We start from the raw sequence: 16,654 nt of genomic DNA, 5'->3' as shown, positions 1-16,654 counted from the left end.
CATCACAATCATGAGGATTAATACTCATAGAGGCATTTTCATAAATACATGGTATGTTACACTCAATAACATCCAAAATATCCATAGAAGCATACAAAACACTATCCATGACAATAAACATAAGGAGTCAAGGATATACTTAGGTAATGAAACCAAACAAGTGTACCCGCTCTGATACTACATGAAAGGGCTTGGATTTGTGCTAAAAACACACAAGCTTGTTTAGATCCCAAATTTTAAAATTACTGCTAGATTGCTTTTACTCTTACTTAATCAAAATGCGGAACAAAAGTAAATGTGCACAATGAACCGATAACTACTCTAATGCATAAACATGAACAATCATTAAGAAATGTAAAGTTCAAGAATAAAGGAAGAGAGATGAAAACACAAGATAACTTTAAGACGTGTTATCGAAGAGGAAACTGAAGAACTTGACAAAAAACCTCTCCACGACCCTCTAAGTCGAAATCAATCTACTAGAGAATAAAGTTGGAGTACATGAATAATAAAAGACCTTCCAAGCCTAGTCTACCCAATGTACTTGATCCCTCCAAACTCTTGCTATTAACGGACTTCTCGGAGTCATGTCTTCTCTAACTTTTCAGATCCCGCAATACGGCCGATTGCATCCACAAAGCCTCACCGGCTTCTTTTGGCAAACCCCCAAAACTTTCCAAGCTTTAAAACACTCACTACACTTTGAAAGAGTGTGGGTTGTGTTTGTGTACAAATCTCCTCTCAAAGTATGGCAATGGGAGAGGGAAGGAAAAGAGGCTACTATGATTTTTCACTAAGGATGAGTAGCTCTCTCTCTAAAAGATGGGTGTGTTGTGTTGTAGAAAACCTATCTAGGGTTTTTTCTCTCTGAATAGCCTCTCATACTTTTGTGGGTAATGAGGGTATATATAGTATGGGTGAAGGGTAAGAAAGTCACACTTAAAATCTTCTAGGCAAAGAGTTTCGCGGGTACCTCGCGGGTTGGTTGTTCTCGCAAGGCACTCGCGAAACTGACAGCCTGATATAACTCTTCAACTTCCAACATATGCTTCTCACGTGCCATTTTTGCAGGAAACTTTACTCGCGAGCTTCTTGCGAGTTAGTCGCGAAATTGCATTGATTTTTCATTTCATGCTCGATTCTTCACCAACTTAATACTAAACTCAATACAATAAAATCCCACAAAATACAAAGAACAAAATTAAAACAAATACAACACTCTTTGTCATAGAATAAAGCCAACATAAAATATAGTCGTAAATCATAACTTTACACAAGTTTCAACAAATTAGCTAATAACCATCCGGTACAATGAGTTCCAGTTAGCTTAATTGGTAAAATATCTGATAGTTGAATAAAAGAGTATTATCAAAAGTGAACGCCATAGGTTGAAACTCTCTATTAAAAAAAAAAAAAAAAAAAATCCAGTAGAAAAATTAATCCAAACGCACATAACTTAGATTAGTATAACCCCATGAAATTAGTCAAATATCTATTTCTTCTACAATTGTTGGCTCTCTTTCTTTCACTTATTAACTTTTATTTGGTGCTCTCAGCTTAGGGAATGAAAGAAAGATTTTAATAATTAAGGCTGGGTTTGGATTTAGCTTTTGCGTTTCATGTTTGCGTTTTCAGCAGTTTTTTTTTTTTTTTTTGAGCCGATTTTGTTGACTTTTCCACGGTGAACAGTGCATCCGTGCACTGTTCACAGACCCACAAATTCCATTTTTCAACAATTTTTTTATTAAAAATGGGTCTCACGACACTATTCACAAATTTAAAAATTATTTTGCTACAGTGTTTTCAGTTTTCAGTTTTCAATTTCAGTAAAATAAATTTTATCCAAACAGACTAAATATCGAAATACTAATTCCATATCCAACTACCTCAATGATTCTGATAGGATATTTTTTTCTCCTACGTTTTTCTTATAGCTGGAAGACTCCCAAAGAACAATAATGTTTCATGGAGAGGTGACTCTGCTTAAAAGATGAGCTGCCGGGTGGCTACCATATGATTCTCAGCATCTTTGGCCATGGTTCATCATCAAGTTGGGCACAGAATACCTTCTCAAGGCCTTTGGTTCCTCAGCAAATTCCACAGACAAGATTGCTTCACTTGTTGATGGAGCAGATGGTGGTTCCCCAGATGGGAAAATTGAAACATGTTCCTGAGCTATTGACTACAACCGGCCTGCATTAATATGTGCTACGTGCCCAGCTCTTGCTACAGAGACCGCTGCTGCATTCATTGTTTTCAAAGACAGCATGCAGTACTCAAAAGAAATTCTTCCATGGTGCTGACAGTCTTTTAAGTTCGCTACAAAAGGACAAGATGAAAACTACACTGGAGGTGTAGACCCATCGCCCATCTCCACCTTCCTATAGTTCCACTTGTTACTGGATGAGTTTTGGTGGAGTGGACCTTGGTTGTACTATGCAACTGGGAATTCTTCCTATCCTAAACTTGTTACAAATCCTCTTCTAGCCAATCAGATTGATGCTTCTTTGCAAGGTCAAGATCGTCTTGTAGTTAGCTGGGACAATAAGCTGCCTAAGATTGTTCCTAGGTTTCGGTTATCCTTTATTAACTATTAAGATTTCACAACGGGATAGACAAAACTTAGTGCTCATACCTACCGGTTTTTCTAAAGCTTCAACAGAACAAAAGGTGGTTTAATCCAGTTAAACCATAAAAGGCCTCGGCCTCTTCAATTTGTAGCGAATGCTGCTTTCTTAACTACACTATACTCTATACGGTCATTATCTTACATTCTATCTCAGTGTAAATGGTATTGCAGACCTGATTTTTATCCCGAAGAAGTACTAGTTGAAGTTGCTAGGACCCAGGTTGATTACATCCTCGGCAAGAACCCTTGAAATATGAGTTATGCTGTTGGCTTTGGTGATCGTTTCCCACAAGATGTGCAACATAGAGCTGCATCAATTGCTAGCAACCAAAGCAAGTATGGTAGTTGACAAGGATTGAGATGGGAGGGACATTCAACAGTGATGGTTTCCACGAGATAAGTTCCAACTATTGTTACACAGAGCTGAGACCCTTGCATGAAATTCAGGTCTTGTTGCTGCACTTGTGGCTTTGTCTAGTGAAGGCAAGCTGGCATTGACAAGAACACCATATTCTATGCAATTCCTCCACTAACTTGTCGCTTCTCTTCTACCACCACCTCATCACCTTGGATACTAGGTTTTTAGGTAGATCATCTGACTTGTGATTAGAAATTTTTGACTTCATTATATATTTTTCGCCCTCCCAAATCTCCTTAGGCATAAATATTCATCTTTGCAACTCGCTATATGAAGTTGGGCAAAGATTACTGGTTCTCACCTTTTGGAAGATTAATAAAAAAATGTAATGTTTGCGTTGAATATTAATGACTAATACAAGAGAAAGTACTCTGAATTTAAATCTCTTTTCTTGGCTGAAGCACTTTTCATTTAATCCCTGTCACACTTATATTTCCTCAATTAAAACAAACCAAATATCAAGCATCCCTTTTATGAATAGAATGAAGCTCGAGACCTTTGGAATGCAAAAGCTTTTGTGCGGCTGCAGCCAAAGTAGCATTACTCTTACAGAAAGCAAACCTGATGTATCTTTTCTGATAGCTATGATCTACCTCAGAAGATTTCTTCAAGGATAAATTTGTATGAAAAAATCCACGGCCTGGAACAGCCACTACTCCCGCCTGCTGTATCAGTTCTTTAACATATTCTAACTGAAAGAATAAATATATGCATTAGCAAAATAAGTCTCACTCAGGATTGCTATAAATTATAACTGCTTATGACAGACCTAATGGAATTTGAAATGAACAGAAACAATGGTAACCCATTATTGTAATTTTTTAAAATGATTACACCAACAAAGTAGAAAAGCACTTACATCAGAAAGGGGGCAATTTTCAGGAATCTCTGCAAATAAAAAAAACGAACCCTGAGGCTTAAACTGAATCTTAAAACCAACCCCAGCAAGCAACTTGACAATGTAATCTCTTTTTGCTTCATATTCCTGAGCAAAGCAGAAATGTAGTCAATCATGAATAATAATTAATGGCATAGCTGTGATGTTACATTTCAGTTACATCATATAAATGAGTGAAGTTGGACTATCAACCTCACAGAACTAGATAAGAATTAAAAAGTTGCTCTTTGGACCCTACTCTTCTCAATGATTCAAAGTATTCTGGGGGGCTTCTCAAAGCAGTCAAGGCAGCTTCCTGGAAAGGCGCTGGAGCAGAATCTGTGATTTTAACATGAATGTTTCTGATTGCAGAGGCGATGAAAGCTGGAGCAATTGCCCATCCAACCCTCCAACCTGCACCAGTTACTAAAACTGAAATGGAAAATCGGGTACTACAAAGGATGTAAAGGACAATAGTTAAAAGTTGAGATAAAAAAATTCCAAGAAATATGAATAAAGAATGACATTTTCCCAGCATGAACAAACTTAAATTAGAAGTCTTCTGTGTAGGATGTCAGCTTAACCTGTAACACTAAAAGTTTTAGACAAGGAAGATGTGATTATAGTTCGCTCTTGCATTCCTGGAAATGAGGCAAGGGATATGTGTTTCTCATTGTCAAATGTTATATGTTCATATACCTGCAGAAACATCAACAAAGTAGAAGACAAAATCTTTAGATATTATACAAATAGTTAATTCAATCTTTCTTGTTTGTCAGCACTTTCAGCCAAAAAAGCATGCCATTGCTTATTGAAAGCTAAGAAAGAATGGGGATTGCAATTTGTTAAAAAAATATTATTTGATATAACCAGAGTACATATATCAGATTTATAAAGTAATACTGTAACTTTGGACATGGCATTGACGCAACAGCAACAAGCCATCATGAGAAATGAGAATATGAGAGAGGAACTCCCATTTTTCAAAACTTTCTATAAATGCAAGTGATATTCCTTTTTACATTTTCATTTGTTAGCAAGTCACTTTCTGCTTCCTCTTCTACCATCTTTCTTAGGATATTAATACCATCTCACTTTTTAACTAAAAAAGGTTAGAACAATCACATACCCTAACATCCAGTTATTAACCATAAGCCAAACCATATGCAGAAGTTCTCATTATTGTTTCAGCCACAATCATATCACACCAATCCAATTGTGATGGCTGGCTCAAAATCAAAATTTATGGTGGCATCCAGTCTAACAACAAAGAATACGTGCTCTTCTTAGCATGTGTGCATTCCATCTTTTTGCTATGTTTCGCAAAGGCACTAATTTAAACAATACCCTGGGTGTAAAATACACTCATCCTCCTCACCCCCCAAAAAAAGTCAGGTTATGAACTATAAGATGGGACAAACAGCTTACAAATTTTTGAAATGTTTACTATAAATCAAAAGACCATGAGGATACATGTGATGCCATGGGATGATCATCTAATCCATTCATGCATGATCAAGTTTGATAAGCCAAAGTATATCATCATACTTCATCTGTTATAGCTAGGCAATCCCTTGTGCGGCATATTCCAGCAATAATCTCTAGTTCATCTTTAGAGAAAACTTTGCCGGTAGGATTCTGAGGACTGCACAACTTTACATCAGCACAAATCTAAATCATTATGCAAATATAGCATTTCTTTGCAAATAATTTGTCAAGTAATTTCACTTATTATTATTATATATGACAGATGGATCCCAAGAAATCAATTAATTTGGGTAAAACTTGCCATGTTCCTCTCTCTCTCTCTCTCTCTTTTAAATTTCCCTATAGCTTGAGACTAATGGTTGTAATCATCAATATTTCATAATCATTGTCCTTTAGAAAAACATGCAAGTCATGCCCCAATTCTATAGTGCCTATTGCCTCATCAACAGAGAGAATATAGAAACTTTCTTGTGAACAACATGAAAGTAGCCCTACAGCAATCCTTATAGGAATGATATTCTGCATGTCCAGCAAATCACTTATGAAAATATTATGGTCAAGATTCTAATCAAACTTCATCAATTGTCATAGCTTTTTTCACTCAGTTTATGAAACAAAAAAAAGATGCATTCTAGATTTCTACCAGAATCTCTATTCCATTAATTATAAATGTACTGAGTTTTGGAAGAATGCTTTTAGAGTGAGTGCAATTTCTGAAAAACTACTTTTTTGTGTCCCCTTCATAGAGTTTACTCACCTGTTCAATACAATAGCTTTTGTTCTCCCAGTAATAGACTTCATGAGTTTGTTTGGATCCAAGGTCCAATGAGGAGGATCAAGTGCCACAAATACCTGTCATTTCCTTTTTTTTAATGGTAGTAAGTAATTATGAATTTAAAAGTATCAAGTGCCCTTGGTATTAACATGCAGCAGGACTAACTTATAATCTATGATAAAGACATTAAGCCCTAAGTGATAATAAGAAGCTTACTGGGACTCCCCCTGCCATGGCAATACATCCTTCGTATGTTTCATATGAAGGGTCAAAAAGTACAACTTCATCACCTCGGTCTATGACTGTCCTTACATAGCATAGCAGTAAAGAGAATCACATATGTATTCGAAAACTGAAAAAGCTGACTCAAATAATAACATCAACTAACAGGAATAGCAAAGAGCTTACTTGCAAACACTGCTGCTGCAAATGCCTCGGTTTGGCCACAGCAAATAGCTATATCAGTAAGTGGGTTGACATCCAAACCATGCATGTTCTTCACTATCTTTGCCAAGTGGTCACATATTTCTTGCACATGCCTTACATTGCAACAGTTGCTCTCCATTAGTTTCAAACAATTTTTTTTTTTTTAAAAAAGGAGCAAGTGTAGTTTTTGCATTGGTATCATATTAAGTTTCTTAAGTGAATGAATATGACTTTACAAAGGGTTATGTTTGTTCCTAAAATAGCAACCCTTCAAGAGGGTATAGCTCTTCATAAAAGGGTAAGAGGGTGTCTATAAATAGAGCCCAAGTCTCCTATTATTTGGAAAAGTAGTATTTTGCATAACAATTAATGAACAACATAAGCAAAGCTAACACATTCCCTGGGAGTCTGGGACTACGCATGCCACAACATAATAGACCTCGTTAGCTCTTTTCAGCTCAATATCATGTCAGCTTTGCAGCGATGCAATTTAGTTTTGTGGGTATAGTTCTACTCTGTTTTCTTTCTCATGGTCCAGTACAATTCTAGTAAATGACAGATAGAAAATGTGCCTAAAGATTCAAAATTGTGAATCGGGAAGCACAAAATCAAACAAAGTTTATAAATAAGGAATCAAACCCATATCAGGAATCGATATAAATAGCTCAAATTCATTGAAGAAGTTGCAGTGTTGAACACCAACCTGTACTGGTTGAAGTCTGAATTAATGGCAGAAACAGCTGCGTTTTTTATATGAGAAGGTGCAGGGAAGTCTGGGAAGCCTTCAGCGAGGTTGATAGCGTTGCATCGTTGAGCAAGATGAGAAAGTTCTTGAATGGGTGATGGGGTAAAGGTCTTTGCCACAGAGGATAGTTTCTCTTCCATTTACTCTGAGGCCGGTTCTTTACTTCTTTGATGCGTTCCTTATCTAAACAATTTCGGTGGAGAGTTTGAGGTGAAGTGTCCAAAATGTCTCGTCTCAGTGAATTTGTTAACTAATTCAAAAAAACAAAAAATTTGTATGACCAGACGCAAAAAAGGCCAAATACAAATTCTTGAACAATGTTAGGGACGTATATATATATATATTTTTTTTTTACAAGCTTGTTGGCTAAAATAACAAGTTTTGATTAGAGCAACATAATTTTAACATGGGTCTTGATTTTATTTTTATTATACACCAATCATAATATGTCACTTCAATAATTTTTAACAAAATTATGTTACTAGACTGGAAAATTGATACATTGTGTAATTTATGTAGAACATCTTTGAACCATTTACTCCTAATTTTGAATAAAATGCAAGTAAACCAAATCGGTATTCAAACACAATCCTACTTATTCAAAGATGAGTAGGGTTGTAATTTATGTAGAACATCTTTGAACCATTTACTCCTAATTTTCAATAAAATGCAATTAAACCAAATCGGTATTCAAACACAATCCTACTTATTCAAAGGTGAGTAGGGTTGTCCCCCTCTCCCACTCTCAAATTGATGAAGTAACAAATTTTGTAAAAATCATCCATTTATAATTCCAACTTGGTAAACTTGGGCTTTTGACATGACGATCATTCAAAATAGGTCATGTTATGGGGCAAAATGGCCCATTACCGTTAATTTTGGAAATATTTTGCCCAGAAACACTGTTTCCGAACAATGTAGCAATCTACCACTTTTTCTGCTGACATGGAAAGTTTATTTTTTTAATCCACGGTAGCCTGCTGACATGGAAAGTTTAATTAAAAAATTTTTTTAAAAAAATTGACCATTTAATACTCAAACTTGGTGAGCTCAAGTACTGTTCATGATACCCAAGTCCATCAAGCTCGGGTACCATTCTGTACTGCCAGCGTATGGACTTAACTCCTTCAAAATTGGCCGGCCAATACAGAATGGTACCCGAGCTTGGGACTCGGGTACCACGCACTCTCTCAATTTTATAATAATAGCAAAACTTCTTCTTGTGTTGGGTTGTGAAAAATAAGGAGCCCAACGAAATTTTAAAAAGAGTGGTTGACAGAAAGCAAGCTGTCAATCATCTTCAAAGCCTATTCAAGCCTAGCCTACATACTTTACTTGACTATAATGTGGTTGTAAAGAATAGATGGATGCATTGTATCAAGAGTCCAGTTAATATTCACGTTGGGGAGGGGCAATGAGCCAGAAACTTTAAAACTCATTTTTGTCATTTCCAAGGCTTTGTCATGTCACACTGCTAGGCTCACTAAACTAAAAAGCAAAAATAATGTTGAAAGAAGTCATCTACTTAAACTGAAGGCAGGAGACCAAGAAGAACGAAAGAAGTAGTGAAGAAACAAAGAAGAAGAAGGAGCTGCGTCGTCTGCGATGGGTTAGGTGTTTTTTTTATTTATTTTTTATTTTTTAAGAGCTTGGCCTGAGCCATAAGACCCGCTCTCTGTTTTCTTTTTCTCTCTTGCAATTTGTTTTTGTATTTTTTTATATTCAAATTCTTTATGGACTGAGATCAATTTTCCGGCCAAATATAGTAAAAAAAATGGAACCGTGCGAACCTCTAAAACTAGCCACGGTTCTCAGAACCGTACGGTTTGACCGCGGTTCGAGTAGTTTCATGCATTTTTCACGTAGAATGGTTCTTAGAGTTAAAAGAATCGGAAGAAGTTTTGCTATTGTTATAAAATTGAGAGAGTGCGTGGTACCCGAGTCCATCAAGCTTGGGTACCATTCTGTACTGGCCGGCCAATTTTTAAGGAGTTAAGTCCATACGTTGGCAGTATAGAATGGTACCCGAGCTTGATGGGCTCGGGTACCATGAACAGTACTCGAGCTCACCATGCTCGAGTACTAAATGGCCATTTTTTTTTTTTTTTAAATTTTTTTAATTAAACTTTCCATGTCAGCAGGCCACGGTGCGCTCGAGTACCAGAAAAAGTGGTAGATTGTTATATTGTTCAGAAACAGTATTTTTGGACAAAATATTTCCAAAATTAATAATAATGGGCCATTTTGCCCTCATGTTATGTACCAAATCGGTGCAAAAGTCTACCTAGAAACCCAGCTAACAAGACAACCCAACATGCAAGATTCGGCTATTGTTTTTTTTTTTTTACTTTATCTCATCACATGTGGTGTAAGCCCACTCGAAGAGATCTCTTTGGAGGGAATTTTTAGAAGTGTAGTTTGTAAGGCCCAAGAGAGGATTTGTATACATGATTGAGCCTGAAGGAAGAAGGAGCATGTGGGCTTGGAGCATATGCACTTCCATGAGTCCATTAGTGTTGCACGTGTGAGTCAAAAAGCCAAGAAAGGCTATGTTGCGACACATCCCTTATTTCACTCCATACTACACACTTGTTCCACCTGATCAACATCTAATATTAGATTCACTATCATTAAATTCTCATTGGCATAATCTCCCAAATTTAGTTGTGCAAAAAATATTCAAAGTTAGCGAAGTCAGGCTACCAAAAATTAACATTAAGCCAAATCAATTTCATTTCTCCATGAAACTTACAAATCAAAATTGCCAAAACTGAAAAAAAAAAAAATGCAAGGATTTCGAACCAACCATAATTTCATTTAGTATAATTAATTTTCAGTAAAAGTTTTTTTATAATACCAAAATGTAATTTAAAAAAAAAAAAATTCTACCCTAATGAATTTTAAAAAAAATGCGTTCTACTAATGCATTATCAACATTGTAGACTTACCAAACGCAGCCTTAGAAAAACATTGGGGGGGGGGGGGGGAGGTTTTCATTAACTAACAGTCACAGCCCAGTGACGTTAGAGCGGCGAGGCGAGTGATGAGTGGTGAGTAGTACCGCAATCATTCAAATTCAAAATGAATGGCGTTTCCGTTAATAAAGAGGAAATCCAGTCCCAGTTTCAGATCCACCGGTTGTTAGATTGGCTAAAAGAAGGAAACTTTTGAAACCCTTCCCTTCCCTTCTACCTATCTATCTATCTATAAAATCATGTCATGTCACTCAAAGAGCCCTCCTCTCCATCTCATTTCGAATTAGTCTAAACAGAACAGAACAAACAAACAGAAAAAAAAATCACTATCTCACAGTCTCACTCATTCACTCACAGTCACACACACACTTTACCCTCAAATCTCAATCTCACTCTCTCTCTCACCGACTCTTCGATCTTCGATTCCCACGCCGACCAAAAACCATGTCTCTGAGACCGAACGCCAGGACCGAGGTGCGGCGTAACCGCTACAAGGTGGCGGTGGACGCCGAGGAAGGCCGCCGTCGTAGGGAGGACAACATGGTCGAGATCCGTAAGAACCGTCGTGAAGAGAGCTTGCAGAAGAAGCGTCGTGAAGGCCTTGTTGCTCCTCAAATGCCTTCGACTCCAACTTCTGAAAAGAAGGTAACTGATTCTCTCTCTCTCTCTCTCTCTCTCTCTCTCTCTCTGATCAATCATCCGCTGCGTTTCAATGTTTTATTGCTTTTAACTACGATTCAATCCCCAAAATTAAAAGCTTCTCAGTGCTCTAGGTTTTAATTCAATACTCACTGTGACCTAATCAACAATAGGTAAAAGTTATCAATTTAGTCCTTCTAGCTTTTCTGTAATTGTTCAGGGACTAAATTGTAACGTTTTAGATTCGAGAAACGAGAAAATCGAACTCGGAACAAATTATAGATATGAAAGGTGTGGTTTGATGTAAATGAATGACGCCTTTGTTGATGTAAAATGCAGTTAGAAAGTCTACCTGCCATGGTTGGTGGCGTTTGTTCCGATGACATGAACTTGCAGCTTGAGGCAACCACTCAGTTCCGAAAGCTGCTTTCGATTGGTAAATTTTCAATGTCATGTTGAAATTTTGTTCGTTTTGTACTGGTGGTGATTAGTAGGTTAACTTGTCTTGCTATGAATGTTTTACCAGAGCGCAGTCCTCCGATTAATGAAGTTGTACAATCCGGTGTTGTTCCTCGCTTTGTTGAGTTCCTTGCGAGGGATGAGTTCCCGCAACTTCAGGTTCGATTTTTTAACTTATGTTATTCGGTTTGGTACTGAATTCATGTATGTTATTTGTGTCGTTTCATGTTTGTTGATTTTTTTCTTCTATGGTCTTGGGTGTATTGTTCAGTTTGAGGCAGCTTGGGCCCTAACAAATATTGCTTCTGGGACATCGGAAAACACCAGGGTTGTAATTGATCATGGAGCCATCCCGATATTTGTCAAACTTCTAGGCTCTCCAGCTGATGATGTTCGCGAACAGGTGTATATTTCTAATTGCTATTTTGTATAAGCTTTAATTTTTTGGGGATTTTCTGTTTTTGATTCCTTACAGCTAAATTATTTGTCAATTGGTTGCTAACAAACCCCTTTTGAGTTGTAGGCTGTTTGGGCATTAGGAAATGTTGCTGGTGATTCACCTAAATGCCGTGATCTTGTCCTTAGTCATGGGGCCTTATTGCCGTTGCTGGCACAGTTTAATGAACATGCAAAACTTTCTATGTTGAGAAATGCGACATGGACATTATCAAACTTCTGTAGGGGCAAGCCACCACCTCCATTTGAGCAGGTGGTACACATAAAGCTGAGCCATTGGTGTCTAATGCATCTTTTTCTCATTTTCATATTTTGTTCCTGACATGCTTTTAAATTTTTTAAATCTCAATGCACAGACAAAGCCTGCAATCCCAGCTCTTGAGCGTCTTATACAGTCAAATGATGAGGAAGTCCTCACTGATGCATGCTGGGCACTATCATATCTTTCAGATGGTACCAATGATAAAATCCAAGCTGTCATTGATGCGGGTGTTTGTCCCAGACTTGTTGAACTTCTACTGTGAGTAAAGGATTTCATTAGACTTTTGAATTAGTTTTTGGTTTTTTTGGAGTTACAATCCTGTTTATTTCGTATGATATCTTAATGCTCTCAAACTTTTCTTTGATTAGGCATCCATCTCCAACGGTCCTCATTCCTGCCCTTCGCACAGTTGGAAATATTGTCACAGGGGATGATATGCAAACTCAGGTATTCAATATGAAAAATATAATTTTCCATTAATCTTCGTTCTAGAAAGTTGATTTTGATTATACTATTTTCTTTCTTTATAGTTGGATGAGGTACAATATTAGTTCATGATGTGATTATTTTGTAACTAAATTAAACTGTATATCCTCACTTATGGGCTAATATACCATATCATGCTCTTGTAGCAATGCTTCCCTATTCTATTGATTATTATGTAGAAAAATTAAAATGTCTTACTTTTCTGTATAACTTAAATGACATTACATCAATAGGGGGTGTCGGATATTTTCAGGATGTGCTACATTGGCATATGCCATTTTGTATTTATATTGAAAGGATGCATAAGTATTTGGAGTTTGGATCATATCCTATTGATGAAGGTTTACCCAAAGGTTTTATGCTGGTTTAGCATACAACCTCCGTCCTCTCTCTTGGCTTGTGACTGGCATTTTTAAGCTAAGATTACAAATATGAGGGTCATTTTTGGAATTAGATTGATCTTAGCACCTTTTGCATACAAATGCTAGACATCAACAAAGTTTGAAATGGTTTTGTGAACAAATCATTGAATGTTGTTGTTTTTCAGTGTTCATCAATTTTTTTTTCCTTTTGGCTGTGAGTCTTGATGTGTTTGATTGAAGTGTAAAGTTTATGCAGAGCTTTCTGTGTTTCTTTCTAGTGAGAAATGTACTTATGTAGGCCCCCCCACCCCCCACAATATACTCTGCAATTGACTCTAAATGCCATGGCTTACTACTGGGAAAGGGCTCTTTCAGTTGCCCAATTATTACCGAGATCTTAAGGATGTTAACTAATGAAAGGACTATTATAATCCCATCATTTGCAGATGAGATGTTCTAATCAGAATTATTAACAATCCAAATAAATTCAGCAAAACCATATTCCAACTACAACAAAGGCTGAAACAAAAATAAGAATTTTTAGCACAGAATATTAGTTTAGAGTTTTCAATATTCTTGAATAACTTTCAAATTATACATGTAAATCCAATGTTCTAGGTTTTTTCAAATTTTTAAATATTTTTATGAATTTAATTTAATTTTGCTCACTTTTTGTGTTTATTACTTTTGAAGGCACTTGTTTGTGTTCATTCATCCCTGTTTGCTTGTTTAGAATTATGTCAGGATTTCAAAACACTTCTAATTGGCTGTCTTGTCTTTCTACTAAGTTGTTTAATAGTTGTCATATTGACTTGTATACATAATGAGCTGGTTCAGATTGATCCTAACCAGCTGATCAGGAACTACCTGTAAATTAATAAATTAATTAATAGAATGCTATATCAAAACCGGTGAGAAGATAAAATTTCAAATGGCATATTTGCGTGAAATCCCTGTGGGATGCTGGTCACTCAATGAATATGGCATGTTTGTTAGGTTTGAAATGCTGTACTTTGCCTTGAGGAGGTATTTAATGCTTCCCTTTTTTTCCCTCTTTCAGTGTATGATAAATCATCAAGCTCTTCCTTGCCTCCTGAACCTGTTGTCACATAATCATAAGAAGAGCATCAAGAAGGAAGCTTGCTGGACCATTTCAAACATCACAGCTGGAAATGTAAATCAGATACAGGTGGGCAAGTAAATTCATCTTTGAAAATGCACACTAATCAGTGTGTTGTCATGATTATCTTTGATATCCTTTTTGGCTCAATAAACATTTTCATCCATCGATTAGATAATATGATGCATACTGAATATGGCTATGGAAGAAATCTGTCAATTGCCTGTTAAAGTGGTGATATTATTCTTGCTAATATGTTGTGAAGATGATATTTAAGGCCTGTGTTTTGAAACTTGCAGGCTGTAATTGAGGCTGGTATCATTCCACCCCTTGTCCAACTACTTCAAATTGCAGAGTTTGAGATCAAGAAAGAAGCTGCTTGGGCAATTTCAAATGCTACTTCTGGTGGCACCCATGATCAAATCAAGTATTTTTTTTCCCCAGTAATGATTTTGGTTTTTCTTAAATAGTTCTGCCTAATCGTTGTCTTACATGTAAATGTTTGATTTGATTAATGTCTGGTAGGTACTTGGTAAGCCAGGGGTGTATCAAGCCATTGTGTGATCTCCTAATTTGTCCAGACCCAAGAATTGTCACAGTTTGCTTGGAAGGGCTTGAGAACATTCTAAAGGTTGGGGAAGCTGAGAAAAATATGGGCAAGACAGATGTAAACTTGAATGCCCAATTGATTGATGATGCTGAGGGGATAGATAAGATTGAAAATCTTCAGAGTCATGACAACAATGAGATATATGAAAAGGCAGTGAAGATTTTAGAGACATATTGGGTTGAGGATGATGATGAGCCATTGCCCCCAGGTGATGCTCCTCAATCTAGCTTCAATTTTGGAGGAAATGAAGTTCCTGTTCCTTCTGGTGGATTTAACTTCAGTTGAAGGTATGCACTCTTACCACTTCAACTATTATTTTGAGATGCATATTCAGTGAAAATGACTTGAGGTAATTGCTGTGCATAGGTCCTCATCTGAGGGTCACTGTGAGCTTTTTACCTGTAGTTTTGGTTCTAGTTTGTACATATATTCTAACCTATTATTTAACTTAGAATAAAGGATGCTTTTTTATTTTTATAATTTTATTTTAAACATAGTATATGCACCTTCAAAAAAAAAATGGTAAGTTACAAATGCACCTAGTAGGTCTTACACTCATGCCCTTTCCCTCTACCCATTCTTATGGGGATAGGAAGTGCCATTTGAACTAAAGTTCATTGGTTAGATACTATAAGAATTAGGTGTAATTATTTCAAGACATCTAGGGTTCAAATTCCCTCTCTCTTGTAGTAACTAGCGAATTATAAATAAATTAAAAAAGAAAAAAGAATGTTAGGTGTAACTTGGACTGCCCAGTAAAACATAACAACTGGATACATCTTGTGGGTTCCCCTTGAAAAAAAAAAAAAAAGATACATCTTGTGGGATGGTTTAGGGATAGTTTTGCAGCTTTTGCTTATTGCAACTGGTCATTTAGACTGAGTTTCATGCTGGGACTTGTTTGTTTGGGCTGGTTCTACCAAATGGGTTTTAATATTGAATTTACGTTTTGGGTGAGATTTGTTATTTGTTGGAAGTTTATTAGTACCATATGTCATGACCTTTGTTGGTAATTGAATCTGCAGGACTTCCGGTTGGCAGTGGAATGAAGTTTGGAGTCTAGGTTTGTGACATTGAATATTTTTCAACTTCTGGTGGCTAGGATATCTACTTACCCTTTGGTCCTGTTATGTTCGCGAGTCTGGTGTAGTTGAAGAGATCACTGAAGTATGTTTGCTCTCTTACAGTGGTCCAATAAAAGGGGGTGTGTGTGATACCATGAATTAGGTTAGATTGTGAAAATTGTGGAAGTACTAGCAATCGCCAGAGAAAACCACCCGAACAATGTAGCAACCCCTGCCTCCATTTTATTTCTTTTCCTTTGCTGGTTACTAAAATGGAAGGGCAAGGCCTGTTTGGTTTTTCCGCTTTATAGCTCAGAGCGATATAAGAAAAAGATGCTTTATGTTTTTTATTTATTTATTTTTATTTTCAAGTGAAGGTCCTGTTTTTATTTATCAAAAAGAAAAAGAAAGTGAAGGTCCTGTTTTGATGGTAATAGGGGATCTCAAGATTTTGTCATTTTAGTAAGAAAGGTTTCTGTTCTGGATACCATGTGTTTGGTGATGAAAGATTTTTTGTTGGTTGTATTAATGTCAAAAAAGTCAAGGATTAATGAAGTTTATGTTTGGTTATTTCTTTAGCGAAACAATACTATTGGTCCTTGAAGTTTACTTGATGTGCACAATTGGTCTCTTAAGTTTCAACTGAGTGTTGTTAGTCCCTTAAGTTTTAAAACTGAGCGCTATTAATCCTTTAACTGTCATTAATATTATTGTCTATGTGGCTAACGGAATACTAATGTGGTATTTTTAAAATTGATGTGGTATTTATTTTTATTTAAAAAAATTTAGACATACCATAAACCCATAAAAGAAAATATCTAATCCAGTTCAAGTGGACTAAATAAAACCAATAATCCCAATAA

General features: G+C 36.4%; 2 protein-coding genes and 1 pseudogene across 2 annotated transcripts; 2 read left to right on the top strand and 1 right to left on the bottom strand.

The window, feature by feature from the left end:
* The first annotated feature begins 1,958 nt into the window (after nucleotides 1–1,958).
* On the top strand, nucleotides 1,959–3,229 carry LOC115970495 (annotated as a pseudogene).
* Nucleotides 3,230–3,318: 89 nt separating this feature from the next.
* Nucleotides 3,319–7,631, bottom strand: LOC115972356 (kynurenine--oxoglutarate transaminase 1-like). Its single transcript, XM_031092620.1, has 9 exons — nucleotides 7,317–7,631; nucleotides 6,596–6,726; nucleotides 6,404–6,489; nucleotides 6,170–6,264; nucleotides 5,473–5,569; nucleotides 4,509–4,623; nucleotides 4,184–4,338; nucleotides 3,907–4,032; nucleotides 3,319–3,739 (listed from the first exon to the last, which is right to left on the bottom strand). The coding sequence occupies exons 1-9, from the start codon at nucleotides 7,496–7,498 to the stop codon at nucleotides 3,506–3,508; spliced, it is 1,221 nt and encodes a 406-aa protein (XP_030948480.1). The 5' UTR covers nucleotides 7,499–7,631; the 3' UTR covers nucleotides 3,319–3,505.
* A 2,877-nt stretch (nucleotides 7,632–10,508) lies between these two features.
* On the top strand, nucleotides 10,509–16,361 carry LOC115971719 (importin subunit alpha-2-like). The gene is made up of 11 exons (XM_031091737.1): nucleotides 10,509–10,978; nucleotides 11,312–11,408; nucleotides 11,499–11,590; nucleotides 11,703–11,834; nucleotides 11,955–12,140; nucleotides 12,244–12,407; nucleotides 12,518–12,596; nucleotides 14,058–14,186; nucleotides 14,417–14,544; nucleotides 14,643–15,014; nucleotides 15,753–16,361. Exons 1-10 carry the CDS (start codon nucleotides 10,778–10,780, stop codon nucleotides 15,010–15,012), a joined length of 1,578 nt encoding a protein of 525 aa, XP_030947597.1. The 5' UTR covers nucleotides 10,509–10,777; the 3' UTR covers nucleotides 15,013–15,014; nucleotides 15,753–16,361.
* The last annotated feature ends 293 nt before the right edge of the window (nucleotides 16,362–16,654 follow it).

This window comes from Quercus lobata, chromosome 12 (assembly GCF_001633185.2).
Source record: "Quercus lobata isolate SW786 chromosome 12, ValleyOak3.0 Primary Assembly, whole genome shotgun sequence".
Taxonomy (NCBI): Eukaryota; Viridiplantae; Streptophyta; class Magnoliopsida; order Fagales; family Fagaceae; genus Quercus; species Quercus lobata.
The sequence above is the reverse complement of the archived record's forward strand: the minus strand, read 5'-3'. Positions and strand labels throughout refer to the sequence as shown.

Excerpts from the sequence above, each read along its gene's own strand:
- LOC115971719 (XM_031091737.1), top strand. The coding sequence starts at position 10,778 with ATGTCTCTGAGACCGAACGCCAGGACCGAGGTGCGGCGTAACCGCTAC. Across the intron at positions 11,591-11,702 it reads ATGAGTTCCCGCAACTTCAG|TTTGAGGCAGCTTGGGCCCT; the intron begins GTTCGATTTTTT and ends TGTATTGTTCAG. Across the intron at positions 12,408-12,517 it reads AGACTTGTTGAACTTCTACT|GCATCCATCTCCAACGGTCC; the intron begins GTGAGTAAAGGA and ends TTCTTTGATTAG.
- LOC115972356 (XM_031092620.1), bottom strand. The coding sequence starts at position 7,498 with ATGGAAGAGAAACTATCCTCTGTGGCAAAGACCTTTACCCCATCACCC. Across the intron at positions 5,570-6,169 it reads AAAGCTATTGTATTGAACAG|TCCTCAGAATCCTACCGGCA; the intron begins GTGAGTAAACTC and ends AAAGTTGTGCAG. Across the intron at positions 4,033-4,183 it reads ACTTTGAATCATTGAGAAGA|GAATATGAAGCAAAAAGAGA; the intron begins GTAGGGTCCAAA and ends TGCTTTGCTCAG.